The 24,610-nt window shown below is 33.4% G+C and overlaps 1 protein-coding gene across 1 annotated transcript; it reads left to right on the top strand.

The window, feature by feature from the left end:
- Positions 1-6,771: 6,771 nt before the first annotated feature.
- On the top strand, positions 6,772-13,600 carry LOC104588031 (Ubiquitin fusion degradation UFD1 family protein). The gene is made up of 3 exons (XM_010245824.3): positions 6,772-7,097; positions 10,804-12,105; positions 13,215-13,600. The coding sequence occupies exons 1-3, from the start codon at positions 6,915-6,917 to the stop codon at positions 13,440-13,442; spliced, it is 1,713 nt and encodes a 570-aa protein (XP_010244126.1). The 5' UTR covers positions 6,772-6,914; the 3' UTR covers positions 13,443-13,600.
- Positions 13,601-24,610: the final 11,010 nt, after the last annotated feature.

Below are 24,610 nucleotides of genomic sequence, written 5' to 3'. Positions count from 1 at the left end.
CACCCCCGATATGGTCCGGTACACATGAAAAAAGACGAGACGCCCAATTTCCATGTGTATCCCGTATCTGTTTTTCAAAGATATGATACCATACACCCAGTATCGTATCGAAATTTTAAACCTTGGTTAGGATAAGGTGAGTTTAATATTGTTGGTTGATAAAGAAAAGGGAAAATTCTTGATTAGTACCATGTATTTTAGAGGTTGTCTCAAGTCAATCCCCAAACTTTAAAATGTGTCTCTACAGTACCTGAACTTTCAAAATGTGTCTAATGGGTCCCTACCATTAATAGTTTGTCAGTTATCTATATCACATAATGACATGTGTCACTAGGGGTGAGCACTATTTGGTTCAAACCGAACAAAAAATTTTGGTTTTGGTTTTTCAGTTATTGGTTAAATCGGTTTGGTTATTTCAATTTTTGGCTAATTCGGTTTTCAGTTTCAGTTTTTAGAATTAAAATTTTGGTTAACCGAATTAACAAAACTTTTTATTATTATATGTAATATACAATATATAATATGTAACATTTAATATACAATATATTTAAAATTTGGTTTAAATCGAAAACCGAATAAAAAATTTTGGTTTTTATTTTTTAATTTGGTTTTTAAAATTTCAGTTTATTCGGTTTGGTTTTTAACCAAATAAACTAAATGCTCACCCCTATGTGTCACTTAAAACTTTTCAAAATGTCAAAGCTACCTTCAAAAGAAGATATTGTTCATTATCTTGTACTAAGAATCAAGAAGATTTCCCTAAGATAGGGTTTCTTCTTTATCTCCCTCAAATATAGAGCAATCCCAGTTGCAGGAATCACTAGCAAAATCTAAAAATAGAACTTAGATTACCATGAGTAAAAACCCGATTCTGGAACACCAAATTAAGAGCACGAAATGAATTTGGTAACTGGTATGGAGAAAAATGTAGCTGAGAGAAGCAAAAGGAAAAGAAAATACTTTTTATAGATTCTTCTTTCTTTTACCAGTTTCTTAGAAATTCTAATCACTCCTTTTGCAAACAAATCTAACCAAGAAAAAATTACTAACGAGAATTGGGAAGAAGAGCGAATTCAATTAGCAATCCCCAAAACTAAACCCAATTTCATAACCCACACGACCAAAACCACAAAGATGAAAAAGAAGCCATAGAATTTCAAAGTGTGCAAATCCTTCAAAACACTAAGATGGGTATTAATTAGTTTCTTAAGTTATTCTCAGGGAAAGATGTCCTACTACCTCTAGCCATTTTATTTTAAGAACTGAAAACAAAGAATCCATAGAACTTGTTAGATGGGTAACAATCTTTAACATTTTTGTCTTTAATCTCAAGGTAGAAGACAATGAATAGTGTTTTCTATCGAAGGGTAGTTTTGACATTTCCAAAATTAATTGATGGACTGTTAACAACAAGGACCTATTAGGCACATTTTGAAAGTTCAAGTACTACAAAGACATGTTTTGAAGTTCGGAGACTGACTTGAGACAACCCCTAAAGTACAGGGCAAGGATTAAAGTATCAATATCGAGCAACTTAGATACGAATACAGATACACTTTGGAAACACATAGATATGGACGAAAAATATGGAAACGCTTGGATACGCTAGGGAAACACGTAAAAATTTTCATAATACATTAATAATATTATATTTAAGGTCAAATAACCATAAATAATGTATAAATACATAGAAAATATATTTTAATAGTACTAGTGGGGACCCACGCGATGCATGCGATTTATTAAGAAAAACCTAAATAATAGAAAGGGTCATTTACTAAAATACCTCTTATAGTTTCATGGATTTACTAAAATGGGTGGAAGACGACCCGATTAGATCATCTTCTTCACCCGCATGCTCAAACGGGTCCTACGATGACCCACTTATTTTTTTTACCATTTATTCACTTTTTACAGTTTTTTTACATTTTAGTGAGTTGGTTTTGGACATTTACAATAGGAAATGATTGAACCAACTTGAAAGAATTTTAATTGTACCTGTTTATTGCGACTGTTTCTTTAAGCTTTCAAAGGCCAGAACCGACTTGAATGAAGTGTTTCTTGGTGGATTTACTTTTAATTGGCGAGAGCTGCATATTACGTGGATTTTTTTTAAAAAAAAAAGAAAATTCAAAAATTTGAGAAATTAGGAAAGGGGTGGGGGAGAAAGGAGAGACATGCTGACATGTCACGTTCAATTTTAATATATATATATATATATATATAGTTAATTACTGTGTTTTATTTATTTAACAATATTAATTACATTGTTTTAAAAAAATACTATATTTATTAACTAACAGTATTTTATTTTAATTACAGTATTATAATTATCTGATAATTATGTGTAATTCAATTATCTGATAATTATAATTATCTGATAAATACTATTAAAAATAATTGAATTACAGCTTAAAGATAAATACTGTGAATTATATTACTGTTAATTAATACAATCTTAAATTATTATGTTAATTAAAAACACTATTAATAGTATTAACAGTATTATAATACAGTAATAACTGTTAATACTATATTAATTACATTGTTTTTAAAAAATACTATATTTATTAATTAACAGTATTGTATTTTAATTACAGTATTTTATTAACAGTATTATAATTATCTGATAATTATGTGTAATTCAATTATCTGACAAATACTATTAAAAATAACTGAATTACAGCTTAAAGATAAATACTGTGAATTATATTACTGTTAATTAATACAATCTTAAATTATTATGTTAATTAAAAATACTATTAATAGCATTAACAGTATTATAATACAGTAATTAATATATTTTAAATAAATACAGTAATATAATACTGTTTATTTTTAAGCTGTAAATCAATTATTTGATAATTATGTGTAATTTTATGCTATTTATAGCTTAGATTATAATTACTGTTTAATACTGTGAATTATACTACTGTTAATTAATAATTAGTGTTAATTAATTAAATGTAATTTTCTGGTAATTACTGTTAATTATAATTTATAGCTTAACTTATAATTACTGTTAATTACAATTTATAGCTTAACTTATAATTACTGTTAATTACAATAATTAGTGAATTACTTTTAATTAAAAATATATTATTTTTTAAATAATAATGTATTTATTAATACTGTAATTATTAAAAATACTGTAATTATTTATGTGTAAATAAATGTAATTTTTTGAAAATAATTACTTTTTATTAGAATTACTGTTAATTATTAATTACCATATGTTGATTTTTGTTAATTATATAAATAATTATTGTTAATTATACAAAATAATTACGGTTAATTTTGTAATAATCACTGATTATTATAATTAAATAGTATATTCAATACTGTTAATTAATAGATACAGTATTTTTTAGAATAATGTTAATTATTAAAAATTATGAAAATACTGTTAAATATAAACAATAATTACTGTTAATTTTATTTTTTTTGAAAATACTGTTATTTAGTAAATACAGTACTGTTAACTGCAGTTTATTTTTGTTACTTTGTTTTTGGTTATTTTTTGAAAATACTGTTATTTAATAAATACATTTTTATTAAATTACTGTTAATTAGTAAATGCATTATTTATAAATACTGTATTTATTAAAATACTGTAATTATTTAAATGTCATTAAATGTAATTTTTAAAAATAACTACTTTTAATTAGAAATACTGTTAATTTTCTGATAATTACTGTTAATTACAGTTAATTTAATTAAATACTGTAATTAATACTGATGATTAATAAATACTGTATTTTTTTAAAATAATGTAATTTATTAAAAATTGTGAAAAATTACAGTTAAATTTAATTAAATACTGTTAATTAACAATAATCAATTATGTTGTATTAACAATAATTGATTCATTAAAAGTAATTAACAGTAATTAATCATTGTTAATGTTAATCAACATTAAATTTGTTGACGCTAATTATTGTTAATGTTAATCAACATTAATTATTGTAATTAACCGTGTAATGTATGGTTGGTGTGAACCGTCTGTAACACGGTTTGGGTTCAGACGTACCCGGTATTCTATAAAAAACGGATCATGAAAAACCCATTTTCGTTGTCTTCTTCGCCCGACCATTGAAATGGGTTCTGTGATGACCCAGTTATTTTTTTTTTCATTTTTTTGCTATTTTCTCTACTTTTTAATGAGTCGATTTTATTTTTAATACTCTGCATCAGAAAAACACTTAATAATGCACCCAATAATGCAAACAAAAATAATCACCTAATCAAATATGTTTTTCGCAAAAAAAAAAAAAAAAACACCTAATACCTGGTATGAGCAAGCAAATTGGAGAATGCAAAATAATGTTGAGATGCTTCTTCCAAGATAAATCACATCTGCTCGAGTGAATTCAAATTTGAGACTTGACTAAAGTCATACTGAAAAAAGAAAAGAGAAAACATGCTTGGGAGTCCAAGGATTTTTGTAGAAAAGCTTGGAAGTCCAAAGTTCCTAGGCTTCCTATAAGATATGATTTAATGGCAGACATGAGCGGGAGGGGCTTTGGAAGTCCAAACGTTCCTAGGCTTCCTATAAAATTGGTTGTGAGATAATTACGTGGATTAAAAAATAAAATAAAAAAATAAAAAAAAAATAAAAAAAATAGAATTGGGGATTTCCTACTAGGAGAGACATTCTCACAGCACGTCCAGTTTTAATATATATAGTTATGAAAAAATATATTACAATTAGTATAATAGGATGCATAGATATCATAAAATTTTATTGATAATGTACCAATCAAGAGTCTAAAATGCAAAGCATATTTTCCTATTATATTTTAATAACTATATCAATTGTTTTCAGTTTTACTGGTTTTACTATTTTACTTTAACAAAGAGGTCAACCGAATATTAAATTCTCTATGTAAATTAAAATATCAATTAGTATTTTATAAAATGTATAATTAATTTTCTAAAATAAAAAAAAAAAATTGGTATAATGTAGATTAGTAGATTTGATAGATTCAATTTAATACTATATTCTTGAATATTTTGTAAACATTTTTTTTTGTTTTTATAAATAATAAATACCTTGGTATTTAATGTAAAATAAAACATTAATTAATGATTTTAAAAATATATAAAAATTTTAAATGCATATCATGTGTAAATTTATAAATTTTAGTTACTAAAATAATTATTCTATTATTAATATTTTATTTGTATAACTTTCTTGAGACTCAAATAATATTTTGATATAAATTTGGATTCGATATATTATTTATTCCATTACTTTATAAAATACTAATTTTGAATATTATTTATATCAAATCTATTAAAATTTTTAAGATACATATCACATGCAAAGTCATAATTTTTAATTACTAAAATTACAATTCCAATATTAATATTTTTATTTCTATAAATTTTTAAAGTTAAAAATCTTTTTTATATGAATGTGAATTTGATATATTATTTATTCTATTATTTTATAAAATACTGATTTTTAATATTACTTTTTTTATTTTTTAGTTGAAATTAACTTTAATATATTACTTGAATTACATTTAAACAATAAATTAATAGAAGTTATTTTATTTTACTTATAAATACAAATAATGGATTAGCATAATGGCTTAGGGGAGTGAGCGTATCTTGTATATCGAACCGATATGTATAGGCCAATACAATGTGATACGGATTGCACGATCAGTATGATACATTTAGCAAATTCCGTGCCTAATAATAATGGGGTGTATCGTCCATCTCAATCCTTGATACAGGATATTGATCAATAGTTTTCCTTATTTTTATCCAAGTATTTGGCATCTATGCCATTACTTAAGAACTGTTTTCTCAAAAAACAGTGTTGTGTGTAAGGTTTAAAGCATTGTTTTCTCAGGTGCTTATTTTTTGCTTGGCATCGATGTTGCCACCTGGGTCTGATCCCGCTGTTCTTGCTGCTTCTTCTTCATCATTTTTCTTACATGTTCCTTCTCTTCTCCGTTATCACTACGTTTTCATATCAACAGAAGTGAAGAACCGAAGTTCGACACTGCACTAAATGAAGAAAAAGAGAGTTTCAGATCAGGACCTGATCTGACGCTGGTGTAAACAGGGAGTTTTTAGACCAGCTCTATGAGCCGCTTCTAGGATTCTTAAGGCTGCATTTTGAATCGGTGTAAATCAAGAATAGTGTAAAAGTTTATATCGGTTCGATTTTGTCCACGTTTGAAAGGAGAGTGTAATCATGATCAACGTAAAACTCCACTTCAGTTCAATTTTGCATATGTTTGGATGGAGTAGAGTTTTACATCAATAATCGATGTAAAATTTATTAAACGTTAAATTTTATACCAATTATCGATGTAAATACTAAATCGATTTTATCGATGCAAAACCTTACACTCTTCACCCATTGCGTTTTTCAAAAAGCAATGATCAATTTTACAGTTCAGTGTAAAATGTCATCAATGTAAAAGTACACAAATGATGTTTTACACTGATTCCAAACACAGCCTAAAGGAAAAGAGAAAAGCCGATATAACCAATTTTTTGGGGCAACGCATCAATGCCAAGCAAGCCCTGATCTCCTGTTTACAAGAACTCTGTCAATGTTTACCTACATAACATTGCAATTACACAAAAAACATCTCATCCTCCTACGTAATATTATGCAAAGACATGATTCGAAATCCCAATACATGTGAGTAGAGTTTTTTATGGGCAGGAGATTCCGAGTCATGCCAAACACCGCCTAAATGGTCTTCCGTCCCACATTACACATTAGAGCTCGAAAAGCTCATCAACTCGTAAAAAATTAGATATTTTTCGGTTTCTCTTCATTGGTTTCTACTGGAATTGAAAATCTGAACTCATTTGATCAAACCCTCTCCTTCGAATAGGAAGAAAGTTCGATCATTTACTCCAAAGACTCCCGAGAGAGAAATAGAATGGATTTCGAGTTAAGAGGCGCAAGAGAGAAGCTTGAGAGAGAACAGAAGGAGGGGAAAGAGAGGGCGAGGCTAAGACTCCAAAAAGAGAGGAAAGCCAAGCAAGAAGCCATTCGCCAACGAGAAGCCATCGAAGCCGCTCAAAGAATTCGTAGGCTTGATGCTGCAGAAGCACAACTCAAGGTAAGACCTCCCTCATTATTGCTTTTAGTTTGGTTTGATTGGTCGGTTTATGCGTGTTTACGATCTTTTGTTTATCTTCATCTATTGATTCCATCTATGGATGATATTCTTCCTCCCTCGCTGAGAGCATAGGTCGTGTTTTATTGTGAAATAGGTACATTTGGATTTATTTAGGGGAAACTCTGATTATGAACTCTATTGATAGTGGAATCGAATATAGTATCTACCAATATGATATTGGAATTTTAACTACAACCTTCCATTTTGCATCAACTAAGTGAAGATTACTTTTGGAGCTTGTTTGTCTCTACCTGAGTGGAATTGTTTTTGTTATCTAGTCAGCTGAGCTGTTACTGCAGGTTCCCAATTTAATCTGTGTAAACCATATATCATGTTCCATGCGTTTGAAATCAACTTAATTGATATTGTCGATTGTCGATGCCTCCTTGGGCAGATATTTTTTCCACTTGATTGATTTTAATTTCGAACTTGTACCAGAAATAATAGTTCTCCAACTTATTGGCTGGGTCCATAAAGAAAAATCAACGAACTGCATTGATTTTGTAAAGTTCTATAAAAATGCTGCTACCTGTTAAAAGAAAAGGAGAATAAATGGAAGCAAAGAAACAAATAAACCCATATATAACCTTTGTTCACTCAATTGGATGCAATCTATATTTGTTGGAAGCCCATAAATGATTCTCTAAGACTAGTTTGTTTATTGATGCTTTCTTTTAGGGGTATTCAGTCGCCATTTTTTTTTTTGAAACTGTAAGGTAAAGTATCTCATTATATGCCAAAAAAAGTTACAAGGATAACCCCTATACAATGAGATTCTGTACAAGGAAAAACCGAACTGACCCAATTACAATAAGCCCAATAACAACAAAAAATCTTACAGATTCCTTACAAAACGAAAATTCTGATAAAAAAAGAATTTGTGTGTCTATTCTTGAACAGAGAGTGATTTGCCAACCAAGAAAACACCATGCCCAAAACTTTTTTGAGAACCTCTTCTTTTGAACCCTGCCTCCCCTAAAAAATTCTGCTATTTCTTTCACAACACAGTGCCCAGAAGACTGCTGTAGGGATGATGCTCCAAGCTACTCTTTTAACCTTGCTTAACCCCCCTTAAGAACCAAGCACCTATGAAGTCACATCAGCTGGGAAGCACATCTCCACCCCAATCAAATCCAACATTCTTCCCCAAATCTAGTACACAAACTCACAATGCAAAAAAAAAAAGACTAGTGTGTTCCACACTCCTATTACACATGATACCAAAAATAGTGTATTCCACCCTCATTCACTCACCAAAAATAGAAGTTGTGTTCAGTGTCCTATTAAAATATATGGAGGAAAGAAAGGAAAACCAAAAGAAAAAGGAAAGCCAAAGCAAAGTAGTAAGGCAAATTTTATCTTTGACCTGTTTTGTTTTCTCTCCAAAAAGGAAAACAGTGGAGCATGAGAGGGAGCAAATCTGGCTTGGCTCTCCTAAGAAAATCTTTGTTTCTTTTCCTTTCTCTTTTATTTTATTATTTTTTGCTTGTTAAGTTGACGATACACATTAGAATTAAGTACAAGCTTTCTGCTTAGTGATTTAAAAACTGATTTTCTTTTAGAACCAAAGCCCCTATGAAGTATTGTACTATAAATTTCGAAGGATGCCTCATCTTTTCATTCACCAGTGCCAAATGGCAATATGGCAGGAAAACTCCACATCTTACATAAGATTATCCGAAATATCCATCAACTAGGAAGGTGAATGAAAATCTCCCCTTCTAGGTTTTCATCGAATCCTGAAGAAACTCTGCTGGATGGTAGAAAGAGGGCAAAGGCCTTTTTGCTTAGGCTTTATATGGTTAATAAAAGAACATTATGATAAGAGTGAAAAACCACTTGCTCATGGTTGAAACCTTGAAAATCCTTAAGAAATAAAACCTAAAACACCTACTATCTTTCCTATGAATGTGGACTCTGCACAGGATTTCCCGTCAAAGAATTTATGATTCCACTCTTCCTTGAAGCTCCAAAGAATGGAGTGAACTTCTACAATATTCAGGAAACAAAAGTGTCTTTTCAAGATCCATGGCTTGTATTGGTCTTGTTTATTTTGTTTCCAGGTTGCTATCCTTATTTATACATTCAACCTCTGAATGTATTTAAAATGTTCTTGTTGATAAATTTCACCACCATTTATAAATGATTTAGGCTGCATTTTGCATTGGCTATTGCATATCCAGTATCCACAACACATCTCTCCTTATGGATAAGGAGGCTTTGTGCCTTGTGGATAAAGATGGATATGATGGGTAATAAATTTTGAGTAGAATCAGGTTCTTAAAAGTTCTACCTAATCATTTTAAAATTGGAAAGGGTAGTCTAGTTTAATGAGCTGATACTTGTTTTAAACCATGGTCTGGAAGGTATAATGGGTACTACTGAATTTCATTAATGCTTTTAATTGAACATGTATGCTTGTAAAACTCTTCAAAACTCATGGTCTGAAGAAGATATAGAGCAATAAGTAAAAGAAGCTTCTTTCATTCTTATCTCTTACCCGACAAAATAGTTTTTTCTCTGTCTATAAGGATAAGAGCTTTTATTTTATTAAATGCTCCAAAATCAGTCGTTTCTCCTTATGCCAAATACAGTCTTAATCCTCCAATACAAAAGTTCCATCCTGTATACCTGTCATTAATCATGTAATTTTTAATGGGTCAAATTGTTATTAAATAGTATATGGTAATGCCCATTATCACTACAAAAATAAATAATTAAAGAAATAGCAAATAAGAAGAAAACAAGGCAACCGTTTAAAATAGAAATTTCAATCTCTAAATGGTAGGATGCTGCAATGCAATGCAGCCATTAATCTTTTGTGGTAGCATAAGGACCTCAATATTTGTCATTGGCTTCAACAAGAAACATGATGTATTAAGAATATTAGGGTTAATTTGTATTAAGGACCTCAATAATCAGTCACAATTGAACTGCAAAGATCCTCTCTTGGGCTAGTACTTCCGACATAACAGCTGAATCATTATTTTGTAACTAGCATACTTTCAAAATTATGTGAAATCATATATGATGTACCAGTATATGTTGCCTTCCCCCCTCCCCCAAAAAAAACAGAATATTTGAGGAAACAGAACCTAGAACAAGAGAAATCCAATTATCACACTGGAAATTAACTGAGGCACTTATTCGGGTGTTTTGAAATTGAAGAACTGTTGAACCTTGAACAATCACCTATAATATCCAAACTGCTGTTTGTTAAAGGACATTCTTTGAAACATAATATAATAGGCCAAGAGACTCCATTTTGAAAAATTGTTGTCATTCCCTAAGATCCCCTATATATGATGGTTATTAAATTGCAAACATGTTTAGATACATATACAAACTAATTTTATCACCAATAATTGTTGATTGACCAATAAGCATATCATGCCTTGTGACATTGAATGCTTGAGAATAAATTTAAATAGTTCATAATTGAACTCCCCCCCCCCAGCACGCGCATGCACGTAAAAAAGGAAAATAGCACATATTGCATAAATTTGTATGGTTAGAAGGAAGGTAGATGGAAATTACCATCATAATTTACACGGACTTTTTTTTATATTTCCCCTCCAATCCGTAGTATTTTTATGGATAATTTCATGAATACAAGTAATTAAAAATTTTTTCATTTTTACCTCAGGCTAATCAACAAATGGAAGAAAGTATGCTTGCTGGAAAAGGAGTCATACTTTTTCGTATTTTAGAAGCTGTGCCTTATCAGGGTTATGGAGATAAAATTAAATTGCCACCTTCCTGCTTCACTGAATTGTCTGATCAAGGCGCCCTTGATAAAGGACCCATGTACTTTCAACTTTCAAAAGTTCAACAAGATGGTTCTCCAACTACAGAATCCACTGAACAGCAAAATCATGGTACTACCCACTCAGGTGTTCTGGAATTCACTACAAATGAAGGATTTGTTGAACTTCCTCCTCATGTATGGAACAATTTATTTTCCTCTGAGCCTCCAAGCACTCCCTTGATTGAGGTTCGTTATGTTAGGCTACCAAAAGGAACCTATGCCAAACTACAACCAGATGGCATGGGATTCTTGGACATGCCTAACCACAAGGCAGTCCTTGAAACAAGCCTTCGGCAGCATGCTACTCTCTCGCAAGGTGATGTGGTCACAGTCAACCATGGTGAGCTAAGCTATAAATTGCGAGTTCTAGAGCTAAAACCATCTTCTAGTGTATCTGTACTTGAAACAGATATTGAGGTTGACATAGTGGGACCTGATTTGGCTTCAGGGAGGGCAGATCAGCATGTCTTGGTCCCACTCACACTAGGAAAGGCTGAATCTGGAATTGTCAAGGAAGGGAAATATAACTATTACAAGTTCACGGTAGATACTGACGTTAGTGAAAAAATAGCCTCTGGCTTTGCCAATATTGAGGTTAGGATAGAAGCAGAAACAAGTAGTGGGGACACTGATCTCTATGTCTCTAAGCATCCTGTCATATTCCCAAACCAACACCAGCATGAATGGTCTTCCCATGATGTGGGTTCAAAGGTTTTGTTCCTTGGTTCCAAGGATGAGAACCTTGGTGCAGGTACCTATAGTATTGGTGTCTTTGGCTTCAAGGGAACAACAAAATATCAAATTGTTGTAGGTATTGAAGATAATAATAGTCTTAAGGTAGGCGAACAGGCTGCAGCTTCCTCGTCAAAACTGGATTCAGACTCCTTGGCATGTCGGAATTGTAAACATTACATCCCTAGTAGGAGCATTGCACTGCATGAAGCATATTGCTTTAGGCACAATGTCATCTGTCAGCATGCTGGATGTGGGATTGTACTCAGAAAGGAGGAAGCTGAAAACCATATGCATTGTGAGAGATGTGGGCGAACCTTCCAGAAAGCAGAGATGGAGAAGCACATGAAAGTGTTCCATGAGCCACTTCATTGCCCTTGCGGGGTAATCCTTGAGAAGGAAGAAATGGTAAGCATATCAATTCCACCACGAAATACATATTCAGTGGCAGCATCTAAGAGCATGAAACATGGTTGCCTCCTTGTTTTTTTCTTTTTTCTTTTTTATTTTTGAAGGCAAAGGCAAGTATATTTCATTCGATCCAGAAACTTGAATACAAAGAATTGGTAATAGTACCAAGCAAGAAAACCCAAGACAAATTCTTAGAAAGAACAAAATATACATGAATAGTGGATAAAGGAGAAGAAATTAACTTCTGCAAAAGACAAAAGGTGAGTAAAATCACCAACAGAAGAAACAGCAATCCATCCAAAGTGAGAGAAAGAAACAGGAGGGACGCTCAAGAAAATGGCGAGGAGGCAGTAATAGTGCAACCAGGAAAGCCGCAAAAGGCGGTAGAGTCCCAAAAACTTGAACCATTTCCAATAATGCAACTGCCACCAAAAAAGCCACCAAGAAATTGCAACTGCAACTGCCACCTAGAGACTGCAACCGCCACCAAAAAACTGCAACCGGTGGCGAAAACGACCTTCGTACCAAATCGACAAAGGATTTGGGCTTTAAGAAACAGCCAAGGATGGCAACCAAAGAAGCAAATGTGGCCAACGCCCGACAAGAAAAGATTGAATAGTGCATCCCCTTCCCTGCGCAACAACAGCAAAGAAAAAACAAAAAATAACAAAGGAACAAAAAAGAAAAACAAGTAAAGGGAAAAAATAACAGAGGATGGAAGAAGGGAAGAAAAACGACAGATGATGAAAGGAGGAAGAAGAACGACAGAGGATGAAAAAAAAGAAAAAAACAGAGGATGGAAAACAAACACACAGAGGAGTGAGAAAAAGAGGGAAAACTAAGACTAGAGAAAGGGAAGAAGAGAATAAGAGAACCCAGTGAGAAAAGGGAGATGGGGGGCTCCCTTGGGGAGCCACCCCAGAGGATCGAAGGCGGAAGAGGAGACGAAGCAAGGCTGAGAAAGTAAAACCTCGAGGAAGTCTCGAGAGGGAGGCTCTCTCTACAGAGAGAGAAACGAAGCCTCTGGAAATTGGAGGCAGTCAGTTACTTGGTAGATTGAATATGTATTTTCAATTAATCTAAATCTGTTTCATGTTTTTGACCAGGTTCATCACCAGTCCACTGTCTGTCCTCTACGCTTAATTACATGCCAGTTCTGCGGGGACATGGTTCAAGCCGGGACCTCTGCAACAGATATCCGAGATAGATTGAGAGGACTTTCCGAGCATGAGAGTGTCTGTGGATCTAGAACAGCACTATGTGACTCATGTGGGCGCTCTGTCATGTTGAAGGAGATGGATATCCATAGAATCGCTGTGCATCAAAAGAACTGATAGTGAATTCTTGGTTTCCACTTTCAACTTTATTTGTCACTGATTGAAAAGGCCGATTGTTATCATACAATCCATGTTCTCACTGGACATCTATATTTATTCAACTTTGTCGTCAGTTGTAATAGTAATGCAAGTGCTGGTTACTATTGTATTTGAAAGGTGAATCGATTCACCAGATCTGGTCGTTTCTGGACATGTACACGTCCATACTGCATATATGCTCATGGATCCGTAACAGGATTGTTTCTGTTCCGCGTACATGTCAAAAGGAAACGGCCTCAAAATTTGGCTGAAGTTGCTTTTGCAGCAATTTATGGCTGTTTAATGATCATCCGAAGAAAAATTTGATCAGGGCCTACAGAAGAATCACCCATTATCAGCCCATGATGACCATAGGTTGACACTTTAACCAGTTGACGATTCTCTACTGCCACACACCTTGATATGTACCACAAATTGGAAGCGGATAACTCAGGCGCAACAGCAATCATACAGGGTCAGTTGAGTGGGCGAGGACTTTGGGTCCGTTTGGTTTGCTGGAATAGGGGTCTGGAATCGAATGGGCTATTTCGATTCCAACTGCTTGGTTGGGCGGAACCGGAATCCCATTCTCATTCCTGCTGGAATGACATTCCTCCATTGCCCCTCCTTTGGGAATGAAATCTCATTCTTGTTGATTTTAATTCTCATTTTTGTTTGAACCAAACAGACTATGGGAATGGACCATTCCAATTCCTATTCCGACTATGAACCAAACGGATCCTTTGTTCTTGATCTGTCAAATCTTAGGGCCCCATTTGATTTGCATGAATAGAGGTCTGGAATCGGAATCGGAATGGGCTATTCCGACTCTAACTGTTTGGTTGGGCGGAATCGAAATGAATGGGATTTCATTCCCCCATTTGAGGTAATGACCATTCTCTACCCCTCCTTTGGGAATGAAATCCCATTCATGTTGATTTCAATTTTCATTACCATTCCAGCTCCAAACCAAACGGACCCTTTAGACCAAATTTTGATGAATCTCCCACCCCCACCACCACCATAAGAGCAGCGAGCAGCAGCAATTTATGGGGGCCCACGACCCATCTACACGTCTTGTTTCCCCAAAGGCCCAAACCCAAGAATACAGGATACGTTCGTGGTAGAAAGCGAGTCATCTTGCAATTTAGATGTATTTTACAGGTTTACACGACCCATCTCTCACCGCTCGATGTGTGGTGAAAATGATGGGCTCTCCCTTAACTAATTTTGGATTAATTGGTAAAGATCATGATGAGAAGTGTGTTGCTCTTCTTTTTAGCTCAAACAATGCAGTCTCTAAAATGCAAGTAGAAGCAATGGCTATAGGGATGGCAATGGGACAGGTTCCGTGAGGGTTTTGTAAATTCTAAACTATACCTGTCCTAAAACCCGTAGTGGGTTGGATTTTGAGAATCCAAATCCTCCCCGCACATGAAACTGCAAAACCCTCCCCAATCCTACTCTTCTCACATTTAATGATAGGGCCGTAGGGGCGGGTTTGGTTTAAAACCCGCATCTAGTTTTTTATTATTTCTTATAATATATAACCAATAAATAAGTAAAATAACACAAATAAACATCAAGATTTCTAATTATTTGATTAAGAAATATAAAAAATATGTAGATTATCAATTATCTTTCACATAAAATTTAAAATATTATTAAATTCAACACATAGTACATAAAGTTTATATACTTTCCAACAATATGTGGATCAAGGAGGGTCAGGCTTAGCATAATACTGTATCCTACCCATATCCATATGGGTTGTAAAATTCCAAAACCTGTACCCACCCTAAAACCCATAATTTAAGCAAAAAAAAAAAACCACCCCATCAGTGAGGGTAAGGGCAAATACCCACCAGGTAGGCTAGAAATTGCCATCCCTAAATGGCTACCAAAGAATGCTTATAAAGTCAAAGTGGTCTAGGATAATTCTGGATCCAGATTGCCTTCGTTTAAGTTATGTTTGGTTTGAACTTTCTAACCAAACGCAGCGTTAATTCAGGCTGTGTCGAGCCCGAATACAGTTGGTGCTGCTAATGTTACGTTTCTGTTAAAAGATATTGACTATTGTTGAACTCTCTTCTGGACTTTTTGTTACGTTTAGGTTTGTTTGCTGTGATAAGAAATTAAGAACACTGTTGTGCATTCAGTTACCCAAAGAGGTCTTTGGGACAAGGGAGAGTTTATTTTCTTTTTTTTTTTTTTGACTGAATAGCTGAGATGGTCACTGAGCATTCCTCCAAATATGGAGGTGGAAAAGACTTAAAGGCTGAGTTTGAAAGGAATAGAAATGTAAATATGTAGAGTGCAAAATCTTATATTTTGTATTATTTTGTATGTATTTATGTTGTCTATATTTGTATTTGTACTCTTTCCAAAATGAGCATAAATACATACAAAATATAAGGTTTTGCTCTTTACATATTTGCGTTTGTATTTCTTCCAAACTCAGCGTAAAGGGTCCATTTGCTTTGCAGTCAGAATCAGAATCCTATAATTTGTTTGGTTCGGGCAGGGATGGGAATGGAAATTATAATAAACAAGAATGAAATTTCATTCCTAAGTGAGAGGCAGAGAATGACCATTCTCTCAAATGGGAGAATGTCATTCCAGCAGGAATGGAAATGGGATTCCAATTTTTCTTAATCAACCAGTTGGAATTGGAATACCATTTTGATTCTGATTTCAGACCCCTATTCCCCCAAACCAAATGGAGCCTAAATCTGTGTAACTGCATGTTCCTTATGGTAAGATTGGTAGGTCGGTAGACCTCACGTGCACACCACTTTGTCCCTACCCTTTAATCTAGAGTTTGGATATCTTCTTCACACTAGGGGTGTCCATGAAAAACCGAAAAGCCAAACCAAACCGAGAAAACCAAACTGAAAAATGCGGTTAATCGAACCAATTGGTTCGATTTTGGTTTGGTATTTTTGAAAAATGAAGGATCGGTTCAGTTTTCGGTTAACCTACAAAAAACCGATAGTTAACTGAACCGATCGGTATATATATTTATATGTATATTTTATATATATTTTTAATATATGTCACATATTTTCTATATATTATATATAAATATATTCATTATATATAAATATATACATATAAATCTCTTAAACTACTACTGTTCATGAAATTGACAAAATGTATCCTTATTGTTTATATATTGTTTTAAAGTATCTTTAAATTTTCTAATAATTGTCTAAAATCTTCGTTGTCATTAATTTTCCATCACACTCATGTATCATCACATGAATGGTAATTGTTTTAAAATTCCTAAAATACCCTTATTATTCACCGCCGCTATTGGAACCAGCACTGGCCCCCGACACTCAGCTTCAACCCGGCCAGCTCTACTTCGTATAACCTTTCTCCGTGTTTCAGTCCGATGCCTCTCCCGTCGACCTCGTCTCTCTAGCCACAAGGCTCACAGCGATCGCCAAACGCGGCGTCTCCGCATCCGACGCTAGACACGCAGAAAGCGGTCCTATATCGAGGCTTAATAGCTCCGACCGAGTCACAAGCAGTGTGACACAAGAGGCAGAGCTAGTGGCTTATCGGTGTCAAACGTCAACTACGGCTCGGTCGTGGAAACCCATCCTTGAGACCATTTTATGTGAGCCTTTTTCCTTCTCCAGTCTCGATCGGAGCTGTCTCCACTTCTATTCTTATCCTCTCCACCTGCTTAGCCTCTGTGCTCCGTTTTATGCTTCACCACTTCTTTTGGACCAATTAGCTTATCCTTTATTGCTCTTGCTACATTTCCAATGGGGCTGAAAATGTTGCCCCTCCCTGCTGAACCAGTACCCTTGTTTTTGTTTTCAGAATGAGAAGATTATCCTTTTATCGCTCCTAATACATTTCCGATGGGGCTGAAAATGTTGCCTCTCCTTGCTGAACCCGTTCCCCTGTTTTCTAAATAAGAAGCTTTATCGCTCCTGCTACATTTCTTATGGGGCTGAAAATGTTGCCCTCTCTACTGAATCCGTCCCCTTATTTTCAGAACAAGAAGAAAAGAAGCAGAACCCATCAACATCTCTACATGGTTGATTAACAGCTTCCTTCACCCATCATCATCTCCACATGGTTGATTAGAAATTCCTTCCAAGCAATTAACTGTTAATGAAGCGAACAAATGAAAGCAACTTGTTGGGAGTTACAGTTGCAAAGAATCCATGAAAGACAAGCAAGTAACACATGTCAAGAGGAATCTGTTGTAAAGTGATGAATCAGAGATGAAAGCGAGAGGTGTGTTTCTGAAGTTTATATTATGTATTGTCTGTTGTTCGATTCGAGTGTTATCATCTTCTATAACGTACGTCACTAGGTTCTGCTTCTTTTCTTGTTCTGAAAATGAGGGAGATGTCTTAAATACCGTTTTGGGTTTTGGAGGTTCATTTGGAAAAAATTGAAAATCAGGGGATTTTTATCAATTGGGTTTTATTTTTGAAAATTTGATATAGTGAAGGGCAAATTTTATAATAATCTATTTATAAATATATTATATATTTTTATAATATATTATATAACATTTATTATTTATAATATAATATTATACATATATTTATATAATATATATTATAAATATAAAAAACCAAAAAATCAAAGAACCGAACAAGTCAAAAACCTAAACTGACGAACCAATTAATTGGTGGTACTGGTTCAGTTTTGGTTTGGGGAAATGGAAAAACCGGTGGTACCGGTTTGGTTAACCAAACCGTGGAAACCCCTACTTCACACCCACTTCACAGCATGTTAATGCTGCACATCAGGTTTAGTTTGGAAAGAGTATAAATACAAATATGCAAGGTTCAAAGTATCGTAAACGCAAGATGTATCGGAAAGACAATTTGAAGAGATGTATCGGGATACACTTTGGATAATATGGATGTGGACGAAAAATCAAGATACAAATAAATATAGTAGAAAATTCAAATAAATCCTAAAAATACATTATTAACAATATTTACAAATTTTATATGATTGTAAATAAGTCATTTAAATGTAAAAAAAGCAATAATTTAATGGTTTATATAAAGTGTGACATATCAGGACACAATTAACAACTCTTGAAAAATGATGGAATAACTAAAATATAAAAAACAAAAAAAAACTGAAATGTGAATGTCAATTTAAAAAAAAAAACAATATAATTAATCTTAATATTTATTAGTATATAAATTTTAATAATTAATTCTAGCATTTATTAATAAACACTTGTCACTCATTAAAAAAAAGTGAAAATTTACTTAAAATTAAAAATACATATGATCATAGCAAATAAATATGTGTGGTTCATTGGCAAACGTGTAGTTGTTAAAATCAAGTGACTAAGGTTTAAACCTTGCTATAACTAAAATTTGAAGTTTTTACACTAACGAAATAAAATTAATGAGAGGAAATCATTAATTAAAGGAATTAATGAGAGAATTTGAATCAGGCGCTAAAATTCAAATTTAAATTTAAATTTGCTTTGGAGTAATTGACTAATTAATGAAAGAGAAATTAGACTTAAATACAGGAATAACAACATTAATGAGAGATTCGGTATTAAATATTGATTAATGAAATTAATGATGAATCGAAATGATCAAATGTAGTATCAGACTATTTCTTTTCTGATACATACGAAAAGAAACGAAACAAAGGATTTATACACGTTTCATGTATCGGGTTTTTGTCGGAACGATACGTATCGGCTGATACGGCCCGATACGTTGTGATATTTTGAACCCTGCAAATATGTACAATACAGGTACATACAAAATAATATAAAATATAAAGTTTTGTAATCTACAAATTTGTATTTGTACTCCTTCCAAACTGAGCCTTTGGGAGATGTTCCCAATGCATAGCTGCAAATACTGTCAGGTCCAAGTGGGCATGAGTAGGATTATGTGAGGAGAAAATCCCATGTAATGCCTAATTTGTAATACCAAAAAACAGTGCAGAGAATAGTAAAGGACACTCTTATCTTATACTTTTCACTAATTCATTTGTGTGTAGTGCAATTTCATTTTCACTAGAACAAATTCATGAGAATGCAAATAAGAATAATCTCTGACTCATTTTGCTTTGGGTTTTATAATAGGAAAAATCATAAAAACCTCTGAAAGTCATATAAACCTCCCATGTGATTTGATCAACATAGCAACCACTATAGGTTTCATCTAATAATTATGTTGTTTAAGAGAAGAAAAAAAAAAGTGATTGTAATTCTCCAAAGAACATTGAGGTTGCGTTTGGGAAGAATATCGAAAATGCATATATGCATTTTAGTTCAGTTTTGCAAGCATTTGATAAGAATGCATTTGAGTATTGAAAATGCATATATTCATAGACACTAGTTCAATGATATATGCATTCTTGTTCAGTTTTGAAAGCATTCGATAAGAATGTATTTGATTATTGAAAATGACAACAATCAGGTGAGAAGATGGTGTTTGATCGTAAAACTCATTTGCAGAATTGTCATCCCTAAGCCTGAAGAAACATATTTGTATTTGGTTGATAGGGTACTGCTTAGTATTTAATTTGTTCATTTATAATGAGAACAAAGTAAATGATGACTAGATAGATGTTGGATATGAAGAAACTTCAAATAATATGAATTAGTGGAATCAACACCAGCATTTGAAACTATTAACATTGAATTGAATAACTGATTTATTGGTATTTCTTTAATACTTACAAGAGCGTTGGTGAGAGAAACTTTGCACGCTACTACTGATGAGAGGAGCTTCACACACCACAGGTAAGATGTGTCGTGAGTTTTACGATAGAGGAAAAGAGGAAGACCAAAGAAAAGTAAGGTGGAACCGATGATAATGTCCAATGCCAGTTAAGTGAGAGATTGAATGGTTATGCAGCATATGTAATTTATGACTTGTGGGGTTGGGTTGGGTTAGCCTAAATCTAACCCAAACACAGCCTGAAAAACTAGGGTTGGGTTGGGTTGAAGTTTAAGTCAGGGTTAGGGTTGAAAAGTATGAATTCAACTAAATTTTGGGGAGGTTGAAGCGTTGACTAACTTGATCCAATCGAAAACCCAACTTAACTTCATATTTGCATGTATAAATATGTATTTATGAATGTAAGTACTTACTACATGCAAATCACTATTTATGCATGTATGCAAATGCAACTATGCATCCATGTGTGTGTGTTTTGCTATGAGTATTTATGTATATATGTATTTATCCATCTTTATATGTACGCATGCACATTGTATGTAAAGAATTTTTATTTTAAAGGCTAAAATGTGATAATTATATTTTTTTACACATAATAATGCTAATATTGAATTACTATGAATCCTTAGAATCTAAGAAATAAATAGATTTGGCAAAAGGAAAGTATAGAAGTTAGGCCAACCCGAAACCAACCCAAGCCTAACCCAAATTTTGAGGGTTGGGTTAGGGGTTCAACAACTCAGGTTAGGTTTAGAAGTGGCAATTCTACAAGAATTTTTTGGGATGTGTTTGAATTTTAACCTTAGGGTACCTAGTATTTGAACCCAATTATATTATATTTAACGTGGGTACCCATTCGCAACACCCAATTATAAATCCATATATATATATATTAAATATATCTTATTTATTTTATAAGAAATAATATATCTAGCAAAAAGAGTTAAGAGAGGATTGAAACCCTTGTCCTTGTATCCTATTAGAGGTATCTTTTGCACGAGTATATTATACCATTTCACATTTTGTTTATATGATGTAAAATCAAGTGTGAGGTTCAAAGTATCAAAAAATGTAAAGAATATTGAAGAGGCACTTTAAAGAAATGTATCTAAATTTTGGATACGCTTTGGATACACTTAAATATAGTGGAAAAATTAAGATAGGCATGGATATACAATGGAAGTTAAAATATATATTAAAAATTGAATTATACATAATGTATAGCTCTAATAACTCTATACATAAAAACATGTATTTTAATAGTTAGCATAACAAATAATGTAATTTTACCATGTATAGCTCTATAACTTTATATGAAGTGTAATTTTACCATAAAAGCGGAAAGTGTAAAACCATCTTAATGTCAAGGAAAAGTTAGCATAACAAATAATGTAACTAATATGGTTAGTTATTTATGCCAATTTAGTAAGGCATTGATGTTGTGGAGTAGTAGGTTAGAATACGTATGGTCGGAGTAAGCAATTTGAGTTCACTCAAGTCCCTTTAGCAGTATACTATTTTTATAAAAGATTGGTTTCAAAATAGACTTAATAAAATTAATTATATAAAAGAGAGAAATAATGTAACTAATTAATATTATAAGTAATGCCTTAAATAATAGGGTCCTACTATGATATGGAAAAGATATGATATCCAAAAAAACAGCTAACCAATAAACTCGAATCATAAGGGTGGTAATAAATCATGTGTTATTTATCAAAATTCATGAGTGGGTTTTGATCGATCAAAACTAGTGTTTTAAAAACCGACCTGAAGGTCAAATCGTTTTTGCCTCTGGGTCATGGGCCACTGGTTTGACCATCTAAGTTGGACCGATCAGACCATGCCACGTTAGCCATATGGAAGTTCAATATAGATAGATAGATAGATAGATAGATAGATAGATAGATAGATATGTGTGTGTAGGTATATATAAATCAATGTTTTTAAACCATCGTTGACCCGTACAGTCAGACCGTTTGGCCCAGAAACCGTCCAAGCAACTGGTTCTGTTTCACCCCAAACCCGTTCTTGGATCAAAAAACGTTGACTTGGTCAGAAAACCGTTGACCCGGACAATGGTTCTAACCCAGGAACTCCCTTCTTCGTCAGAAAACATATGAACTCAGATCTGAGTTCGTGTCTCAGTTGTCTCATATCTGAGTCTGTCTCAGATTTGAGGAAGAAGAAGAAGAAGAGAGAGAGAGAGAGAGAGAGAGAGAGAGAGAGAGAAGAAGAAGAAGAAGAAGAAGAAGAAGAAGAAGATCTGAGAACTCAAATCTGTGTATGTTGCCGCCACCTCGCCATTGCCATTATTGTCGCCAGTGAGCGTCAAACCACCCTCCTCTTCCTTCTTCTTCCCTCCTTCCTTTCCTTTCTCTTCTTTTCTTTTTTCCTTTCTCCTTTTGCCGACAACATCTCCTCTCCTTTCTCAAATCTCATAACTCATATAAAATAGTTGCCCTAAATATACAAATCGTCCGAACCGTTCGACCCAGACTAGAACAATTCCGTTTCCGTATCAGTTTTTAAAAACCTAGATATAAATACGTATTTTATCAATAAATAATATATAATTATATTTTGCATATAATATATGAAATATTTTATATTTAGTTTATATATTTTTTAATTCAGACTTCAATTTTTTATTTGTATAAAATATTAAAAATTATAATTTGAGGTAAGAAAAGTTTCTTTTTTCGAAAAACAAAAAAAAACAAAAGAAGCAACGCCGATCTCGAAAAATTGGCCTCCTGAAATTTGCATACATATTTAGCCCATGTTTGATTCGCTGCCAATCATCTCATTCTTTTAATTCTTGCCGATTCTGAACAGGAATGAATGAGATGTAGGTGTTTGGATATTTATTTCTTGCCGCAAGACTCATTCCTACCAGAAAAGTTTGTGGCACGAATTTCGTGCCCCATCTCTCGACTTGAAGTCTCTAAACCCTCGTCCCTCTCTCTGTACAAGGTAAACCTCGTCCCTCTCTCTGTACTAGGTAAACTCTCGTCCCTCTCTCTGCTGAGGCATCTCGATCTGGTAAAGTCTGTACAAGGTAAAACTAATCGACTCTCTCTCTCTCTGTACAAGGTAAATTCTCTCTCTCTTCGTCTTCTTCTTTTTCTTTCTCGTCTTCTTCTTCATTTCCTTCTCAAGCTGCGCACCGAAGATGGATACCTCTTCCTCCTCCTTCTTATTTTTCTTCTTCGTTTTCTTACTCTGTTTTTCCCCCTTTTAGGTTGACCACCAATACCATCCCTCTAAGCATTAAAAAAAAGCACCATCTATTTGATCAATTTTGTCTCTTCATTATTTTACTTATTGGTATTTGTGTGTTCGAATTATTATGGAATTTATACATTTTTTAAGTATAAATTATTGTTGTTATTTTCCTTATTGCTTTGCTGTTATTTTTCTGCCATTGTTTATCTTGATCTTATTGCTTTGCTTTTTTATGTTTGACGTTTTCCATAGTTAATTTGCACTAATACAATTAAGAGTTTCTTCGATCGCTAACCATCCATTTAGAAGTTGGAAAGACAACTCCTGGAACTAGAAGCTTAAGATACCCATGGTTTTGGGTTGGCCGCTGAAAACTGCTAATCCATTATTTTGCCATTAATGACATACTTAAACAGTTAACGCTTATTTCAAGTGGTTTATCAGTTAAGCAGTCTGCTCTGAGCTGACCGCTGAGCTAGCTTTGTCATTAGGCAGCCCTGAGATTAATTTATGGTTAAAAAGTTGACCGCCCTTTAATTTAGAGTCTGGTATGGTTGAATGAATTTGATCAGCTGAAAACTAAGGTAAGCTTCGCAAATATTTTATTGCCGTATAAAGAAATTATTTAAAAAAAAAACATTTGATTCTAGTAATATTTTTTCATTCTTTTTATTTTTATTTTTTTTTATCTTGGAATTTTATCATGAATAAGAATGAAAAAGAATAAAAATTGAACCAAATAGGATTTTTGTATGCAACCTACAACCCCGTCACCAGCAACAATCTAATCGTTCAGATCAAGTGATTTTTTAACCTTCTTCAAGTTTTACTCAAACCGAATCCAAAATCTTGATGGAATAACGATTCGAACGATTCAATCAGCCGAATCAACAATGGGTTGAAAAACTGGTGAAAACTGTTTCCATACGATATCTTTACCGGATCATAGATTTTTATGGAGTCAATTTGGGGTTTGATATCAAGGGTATAAGACGGGTTTGGCGATGGAAAGGAAAATTTTGGCGGGTATCCTACCCATTGCCATTGCTGAGTACAGAGTACCCAAGTGATCTAACCCGACCCGACGTGCACTTGTAATCGCAAGCGTTCACGAATGGAGGTGTGCGCACCGACCCACACGACCTGCAGCAGGCGTGCATCGGGAAACATCAAACATCTACCAGTGTGAGGTGTGATCAGGGAGCAGTTCCGGATTCT

Source organism: Nelumbo nucifera, chromosome 1 (genome assembly GCF_055504915.1).
Source record: "Nelumbo nucifera cultivar China Antique chromosome 1, China Antique-T2T, whole genome shotgun sequence".
NCBI classification, from domain to species: Eukaryota; Viridiplantae; Streptophyta; class Magnoliopsida; order Proteales; family Nelumbonaceae; genus Nelumbo; species Nelumbo nucifera.
This window is presented reverse-complemented; position numbering and strand designations above follow the sequence as displayed.

Coding starts and splice junctions, on each gene's coding strand:
- LOC104588031 (XM_010245824.3), top strand. CDS start 6,915: ATGGATTTCGAGTTAAGAGGCGCAAGAGAGAAGCTTGAGAGAGAACAG. Junction 7,098..10,803: donor CTGCAGAAGCACAACTCAAG/GTAAGACCTCCC, acceptor TTTTTACCTCAG/GCTAATCAACAAATGGAAGA. Junction 12,106..13,214: donor TCCTTGAGAAGGAAGAAATG/GTAAGCATATCA, acceptor GTTTTTGACCAG/GTTCATCACCAGTCCACTGT.